An 8,278-nucleotide genomic window follows, 5' to 3' on the forward strand; every position below is an offset into this window, starting at 1 on the left:
CAATCCAATAGAGCAGCTTTGGGATGTGGTGGAACGGGAGATTGGCATCATGGATGTGCAGCCGACAAATCTGCAGCAACTGTGTGATGCTATCATGTCAATACGGAGCAAAATCTCTGAGGAATATTTCCAGTAGCTTGTTAAAACTCTGCCACGGATTAAGGCAGATCCTATAGTCCAACACAGTACCAGTAAGGTGTACCTTAAAAGGTAACCAGTGAGCGTATGTACAGTAGTGATATGTTTAAATATTAATGTCAAATGTAGACAAGTAAAAACACTCAAACCAACAGGTGTCAGTACTCCTAGCAACTGTCCAAATTCAAGATTTATAACGTTGTTCTGCTCTCTGTTTCATCATTCATCAATGTCTTGCTCCAAATTAATATCCATAGTTTCATGTTATGAATTGTTTATGCTTTGATTTGTTTGTCACAGGTAGGAGAGTTTCGAGCTCATGCTGCCGAATGGACGGCTAATGTGTCCGCTGAGTTTAAAGAGACACGTCGTCGACTGAGTGTCGACATTTATGACAAATTCCAGCGCGCAACTTCAGTAAAACGCAAACTGTCCGCGGAAATAAATCTCAGCCCTCCTATCAATCAGCAGATGACCCCAGGGAAGCGTGCACGTTCGGTTAACCTTGGAGACGAGAGAGAGGCATATCCCTACACATTAGCACGAAACGGAAGTCTATTCCTCAACAGCCTCATCCCGGATTACGCTGACCATCGGGATATGACTAGAATACAGACAAAATGAACTGGAACTGACGAAATTCAAAGGACAAGCTGAGAGAGGAAGAAGCATCATGCAGAAGAGAAGAGAAGACAAAAGCAAGCAAGATTTCTATCGAGGAAATAGATGCGCTAACTACACTATTGTGTGGACAAAAAAGCATCGCTCTCTGCTGTCGGCCGTGCAGAAGGAGCAATGCATCTGAATAAATCACTTTTGTTAGCAACACATTACGAACTGTTTGTAGTTTATATAATTATAGTTACGGATTTATATACGATGGATGATTCACGATTTTTAGAAAGCTCCGAAATGCATGAATGTCTTTTCTATGATTCTGCTGCAAGACTATTATAACACAGACAACATTCATGTGACATTTACTGGATGCCAGCAGCATGTGGAAGCCAAACAGCTGCCACCGACATGAATGGGAATGTTAATGGAGGGCTCTTTTGAGGTAGAGCGTCTGCAAGCATGACTTTTGGTTTGCCAGCTTAACTGAGGCACAACCCTGTCCTCTCTGCAGGCATATACTGCAGTGGATTGAGGAAAGTCTTTGACATTAGAAGCTGGACATTTCCTAGTTGAGTTTCTTGTATTGTCCACAGCCATATAAGAGACAATCGACAGGTAAGTGAATGTATATACACTGTCAAAATGATCATCTATCAATGGAGATCAGCACATACTGTATAAGAACTCCACAGTGTCATTATTTTCAGTAGAGGACATCTTCTCTTTACGGTTTCAACCCCTAAGCTCTTCTTTAAAAGGTTGCACACAGGCTGTGTATGATCATTTCTGACCGAAAACAGTTTATAAAATAACTGGCATAATTTCACGTCAACAAATGCAACAGATAAACACTGCAGAGAGAGAGAGAGAGAGAGACTAGTTAGTTTCACTAAGCATGGACTGTCAGCTTTAACGATTCATATCAACCCGGGCTCATTGTGGAAACGTAGCCCCGCGGACGTTTCTGCGGACCGCGATTTACGTCCCGGGAGGTATGTATTCGAGCGTTTTTTTGTTTTCGCGGATCCGTGAGAGGCCGCTGTGCGCGCTTTTTCGCGTCTCGGGTGGGCGCCTCTCGGGAGCGCGCGGCGTTCGTGCCCGCGCCGTTCTCGCGCGAAAAGCCGCCGGATCGGAAAAAAAAAAAAAAAGCAAAAGCCCTCGTCTTCGATTTCGACCGCGTTTTCAGATCCCGCCGCGTTCTCGCCCTTATTTTTCGGATTCAGTTTTTCGTCTTACCTGATTTCCGGAACCTGCAGTTCCCCGGACTCGATCCCGGTCGTCGTCCACCGCGGCCGGCTCTGGCTCCTCCTCCTCGTCCGGGGCCTCCACTCCGCCAACGCAACGCTGTGAGATAGGCGGACAAACTGATTGCGTCGGGAAAGCCCTCCACTCGGAGGCGAGCCGTCGGCCGGCGAGCGCGAAGAGGAGGGGCGGAGCGGCGCCACACCGCCCTGCGGCGTTCGCTCGAAAAAAACCAAACGCGGCCTTTACGTAACTCCGGCCACGTAAATCGCGGTCTCCAGAAACGTCCGCGGGGCTACGTTTCCAGAATGAGCTTGGGTTGATTCATATTCACTTTGAATGGGTGACATCAAGCATTGCCGAATTAAATCGTGGATCTGTCGCCAGTGATGTTGCTCGCTGCAGAAGTTAGGAATTACTCAACTTTTCAAGCGCCAACAGACCCATCTGCCAATCAGAATGCTTTATGCAAATACCCCAGCTCAGACTGTACCTGATTGCGGACTAATTTCATTAGTTCATCCCCAACTTCAGACACGCCCTCTGTCAGCTGTTGACGCTGAAGCCCCGTGTGAATCAGGCATAACATGACTACATGTTGAGCTCCAAGATGTGGCCCAGAGCAAAATTGACCTGGGGTTGCAGCCTCCAACTGTTTTGGATCTGAGGGCTCTGATAGCTCTTGGTCTGGAGGCTCTGAATCAGACAGTTCTGGATCTGGAGCCTCTGACTGCTCTGGAGCCGATGGCTCTGAGTCTGAAGCCACAGACTCTGGAACTGAAGGCTCTGTGTAACTAGAGGATCTGAGTCTAAGGTGCTGGCTTTGGGTCTGGAGGCGATGCCTCTGGATCTGAAGGCTTCATTTGCTTTGCCTTTGGAAGACCTGGGTGTGGAGGTGCAGGTTCTGAGTCTGGAGGCTCTGGTTGAAGAGGTGGCAGCAGCAGCTCTTGCAGTGGCTCTGGTGGCAGCGGTTGTGACAGCAAGGGAGGGTGTTCTTTCAATGGTGGAGGCGGCTATGATGCGGGTAGTTGAGGGCAACTTGAGAGCTGGCATGAGGCTGAACTGATGAGTGGCAGGCAGGAGTACAGGTGAAGCCAAAATTAACAATGTGGTGAAGTGAGGATCAAGCTCCATCGCCAACAGGTCTTGCTGTTAGGTCTCGCCAGAAATATATTTAGGGGATTCCTCCCCCACGTTATTAATGGTGAAGCGGAAGAAAAGCGACATCCAGTGCTTGTTGGAATGAGCTTCGAGGACCATAAAGGGATAGGGTGGATTTGAGTAGTAAGCATGGAGTCTGGGATATTTGAGTTATACACAATGCCCAAAAGTTTACAGATGTGATCCTTGTGGGTATTTCATCCTTGGCTATGGCTGAAAATTAAAGGCTGATTTATACTTCTGCGTCAAACACCGGCGTATGCTACGGCGCTGACGCATAGCCCTTCACCGTGGCCGTCGGCGTCGCTGACGTGCACCTCTCGAAAAATGTAACTACACTTCGCAACAACGCTCTGTGATTTGTCGGCTTGGTAGCGCTGACGAGTCTGGGCGGGACCGAGAGCCGCGCGAATGGCGTGAGCCCAATGTAGCAATTGTTTACAAGTGTGGAGTCCCGTGAAGGAGCTCCGGATGGAAAGTTTTGTTTTGTGTTTACCTCATGGTTAAAGTTGCTGCACGTCCGCCAGTTCCTGCCTCAAAATGAGCGAGTTTGAGCCACTTGTACATCCTGGAAGTGTTCAGGAAAAGCAAAACAGCAGCGAAGAAACTCGACACAGAGACACATTTACACCTCACTGCCCACTAGCGTTTCGGAAGTGTTAATGCAGACCGACAGAGACAGCAGCAGAAGTATAAATGCACAGCTACGGGCGTTACATGCGCCGTGAGTTACGCCGGTCACTTGACCAGTGGCGGCTGGTGCTAAAAAAATGTGGGGGGGCGCAAACACCAGAACTGACCTAACGGTTGGTAATGCAACAGTGTAAAAGCCATTTATCAGGTGATGTATGAAAAAACAAAAATATGACTAAAGCATACAACAAATGCTTCATAAATCAGAAAATTTTAGTTCAATTTAGGTTTATTATCAGTAATGAAGTAATCAATAAACACACGCACAGACACACATAGATGTTGCCTAATCACTGGCCAGTAGCACTACTTGAAAATAAATTTTGCTCTCCTTTCTTTCTGGCTTGCAAATTTCTCAATGACCTTTTGGTTAAAGTCAGTCATCTCAGTCACTAGTCTCTTCTCTATTGACAGCATGGCCAATGCATTCAGCCTCTCTTGGGTCATGCTGTTTCTCAGAAAAGTTTTTATTCTTTTCAAAGTTGAGAAGCACCTCTCAGCTTCTGCTGTGGTCATAGGCGTAGTTACCAGAATCTTTAGGAGAGTTACAGTCTCTGAAAAGACTCAGCAGGCTCCTTGGAGTAGATGAGACTGAGCTCTGTCTTTAGCTTACTTCCATCGAGCACAGGATAGGCTTTCAGAGTCCTGCTAAGTGCATCTTCTGGAAAAGCTACTGTATACTGCTCAAACCTGTCTGCCTGCAGCAATGTGGCACTAACGAGGTGGTCTGTGAAGGAGAACCGCTCCAGTGTGTGTGTGAGTATGGTATCACAGACCTAAAGGATAAAGACAAAAATGATGTAATTATGTGTCAATTTCAACTGCTACATTAAAATAACCAGGTTGAGTTATAAAGGCAGACCAGTTGTAGTGGTTAAATTCATACTTTCTCAAAACCTCATAAACACATTCATTCTTAGTAAACATGTCAAGCTCCACTAGAAGAAGCTGAAGAATAACAAATCATTTTAGATAATAGTTTAAAGAGTATATACGTTTAAGAAGATCACCTAGTCATAAAAATGCATTTACATTTATCATAGTTTTATACAGACCACTATTCCCAGCTTATAAATCAACAACACTTAGATTCAAAATTCTTATCAACTATTTTTATATAATGCTTCTATAATGAGACACTTAAAGACTCCTATTTGAAAAAGACCTGGGGCCTCATGTATCAACGCTGCGTACGCACAAAAACTTTGCGTACGCCAGGTTTCACGCTCAGAATCGCTCACGTTTGGATTTACTAACAATGAACTGAACGTGGGAATTTGCGCAGGTTCACGGCAGGTTTCTGGCAGGCGTACGCACATTTTTTGTGCATGTCTGTTTTATTTCCATTGGCGACTCCTAGAGGTAGTTGTGTTAAATTCTTCTCTACAAAGTGTCTGATCCTTGCAATGGCGTCTGTATGAGACGGGTTCATATAGTAGGTATGTAAGATTTCCATACCATACAGTTGACCAGCTAAACATTAAAGCACAATTTGCAGCGGTCGCCTGTTTTCCCAATGTAATCTGAGCAATCTACTGCACGCACATTGCTATAAAGACACTATGCGAAGATAAATTTGCATGCGTGAATCAGAAACATTTCCATTCAATAAATGTGCAAATAAAATATGATGCACAAACTTATTGATGATTCCTACTTGTCTTTCTCGTGATAAATAGTGGGCAAAATCTGATATGTAGCGGGGGAAAAAAAGAAGAATAAATTCATCAGACGCTGGATTCGAGCCGAGTTATGCTCGAGCGTGTCAGTACATGATCATATGCTTCTTATGAGGTGCGCCACTGAGACTGCGAAGGGTATTGCAACATTTTACAGATATAAACCACACTATTTCTTTTTTAAATGCACTCAGTGCGATGTTCAGACCCAACTGTGTTAACCGTATCAGCTAAACTCTCCCACTCTATTTTTTTTCTTTTGTTGTTAATTCCGCCGAACAAACTTGCAAATAACACCGCTTTTCTCCGGTCTACCTCCGAAAGCAGCACCTCCATTTCACATTCTGTTCAAAGTTTCTCTTTTTGCTTGCTTTTGCCATTGCTTTTTCGTTGGGTTTTTACATTAGCATAGTCATTAGCATATTCATACGGGGGAGGAGGCAGGGAGGGGTTTTGTGCTCGTGCATGTTGCGCTCAGTTTCACGTTCATTCGGATGTACAAAAGAATATGCGTGAGACTCGGCGTACGCAGTGTTTCATACATCTGAATTTTTTTCTGCGTACGCACATTTACAGCTTTGTGCGTACGCAATGTTTTAGTAAGATTTCCACGCAAGTCTTCGTACATGAGGCCCCTGGTCATTGTATCATATAAACAAGCCAGTGTGCTTGCAACAAATTAAACTGTATTGTTTCATTTACTATCTCTGGGTAAATGTTTTGGTGACTACAATATTATTACTCCTCAAATTATTATTGAGCAGTTCCAGCATTATGGATGTGGCATTTGCAGTAAAAACTCAAAACATAAATTCACAGAGAAAGTATGTTAACATTATATTGAAATATCTGTTTATATTTTCCAAAACTACTGACCACGTAGCTATAAGATCAGCTTAATATCAATCTGTAAACATGTTTTGTACTTTAAATGAGGAAAATAAACAAAGGAGTTATGGATGTAACTAAAAAAAGTCTGTGAGTTTGCAGTATACAACAGGCCTAGTAGAAATTCTGTCTGTTAAACTGCAAAACCCCCCAAAATAATGCTAAGCAGGAGGTTAAGAGTTTTTTTTCTTCTATAAAACAAACATGATTGATTTTATTTGATAATTTTTCATTTATGAGGAAAAAGCTTAGTTATGGATTTGACACCTCTGTATTATGGGTGTGACGGATGTGAAATTGCCTTTCATGTGACTTGGGTAAATAAATAAAAAAATTTTTAAAACATTGACAGAGACATTTGAGTATGTCTAAAGTACTGTAAAATACTTGCTTACACACACACACAAAAAACACAGAAACAGTTTCGGTATTTTGTTGAGAACTTAATTTTTTTCATGAAAAGGTTAACATTTGCAGGGAATTGCTCTATTATTATTTTTATCTTAAAATCAATGAAAAGGATATTTACAAGTTCCCATAGAAGGTAATTAAACAATACAGTTTAGCTTGTTTGTAATGACTTATTTTGATTAAAATAAAAACTCACTTCTGCTGCTATCTGTTCATGAACCTCTGGACTGAGGGACCGCCGCCTCTTCTGTTGAAAACCACCTTCACTGCATTGGTCAACCAGGGAATGGAGAGAATTTCTGTAAAGGAATAAGAAAGTGTATGAATAATAATAATAATAATATTAGTAATAATCATAATAAATCCAAAACAAAAAAACAGCAACTACCTGATCTTCTGTATGTCCTGCTGGAATTGCTGGATGCTCCCCCTGATGTGGACTGAATCGATGTCCTTCACGGCAAACAGCAAACACGGGAAACAGTAAAAGGCATGACTTACATCACAACCTGCCAGCCAGCTCCGTTTGTCATAACAAGTGCTGGAAAAGCCCCGAGTGTGCGCGCGCCCACGATCACTTGACTGCTGTTGAATTTGCAAGGAAGGTCGATCTGGTCCAAGCTCCTTGATTCTTTTTTTTTCTTCATCCAAACGCCTTGTGAAAGGATATCTTTGCAAAGATACAACGGAATTTTCCTTCATTTCGAGAAATTGCACTTGCTTCCACTATTATTAATTGTCGTCAGTTAACTGAGGAGCTGCTTGCTAAGTGAAAGGTCCAAGTGGGAATGGTCCAATCACATAAGGCCAACCATATAAAAACAAATATGATTCGTTCTGACAACATAAATGGGCGGGTTCGGGGCGCAGAGTGCTGCGCCCCAAGGACAATTTAAAACGGGCCAATTAGAGCTTTTTGTCATATCACATGTATTGCAAAAGTTCGTGTATCTACATAGACACTCATTAGTCCGGCGCCCCGCACACATATGAAAAAATATTGTTCATACATTTTTTTTTATTTTCAATAAATGTTAGTATGACTAACTGTAGAGTGTTATCATTAAATCAATTTATTTTGTTAATATTTGTGATAATAAATATTAACATATTAAAGTAGGCTAACTTGAAGGGGGGCGGCGCCCCAGCGCCCCCTATTGACCAGCCGCCACTGCACTTGACGCAGAAGTATAAATCATACAGGCTTAACACAAGCTAACAAATGAATGAAGAGATCCTGAGGAAGAGCGTGACTCAACTGTTATCATAAATGGTGAAGGGTGCATCTCACTGGGCACGTTTTGCTCATGGCTGAACACCCCAAAGACAGCTGACACTTCCACTGAGATGCAGGAGACAGGGAAGACCAGGAAAAACAGAGAAATACATTCCAAGCAGGCCAGAAGGATATTGGTGTTCATGGGAGGATGTCAGGGCTGTATCCTTAG

At 43.1% G+C, this 8,278-nt stretch overlaps 1 protein-coding gene across 4 annotated transcripts in view; it reads left to right on the forward strand.

Moving 5' to 3' along the window:
- Window positions 1–6,774, forward strand: part of kcnk2b (potassium channel, subfamily K, member 2b) — a 29,875-nt gene extending 23,101 nt beyond the window's left edge. For 2 of the 4 annotated variants that reach the window (NM_001037398.2, XM_073933034.1), the window contains 1 exon segment: window positions 439–968. In NM_001037398.2, the coding sequence (NP_001032475.1) occupies window positions 439–762 (324 nt within the window). In that variant the 3' untranslated portion in view covers window positions 763–968. 4 annotated transcript variants of the gene reach the window in all.
- Window positions 6,775–8,278: the final 1,504 nt, after the last annotated feature.

This window comes from Danio rerio, chromosome 20 (assembly GCF_049306965.1).
Source record: "Danio rerio strain Tuebingen ecotype United States chromosome 20, GRCz12tu, whole genome shotgun sequence".
Classification (NCBI taxonomy): Eukaryota; Metazoa; Chordata; class Actinopteri; order Cypriniformes; family Danionidae; genus Danio; species Danio rerio.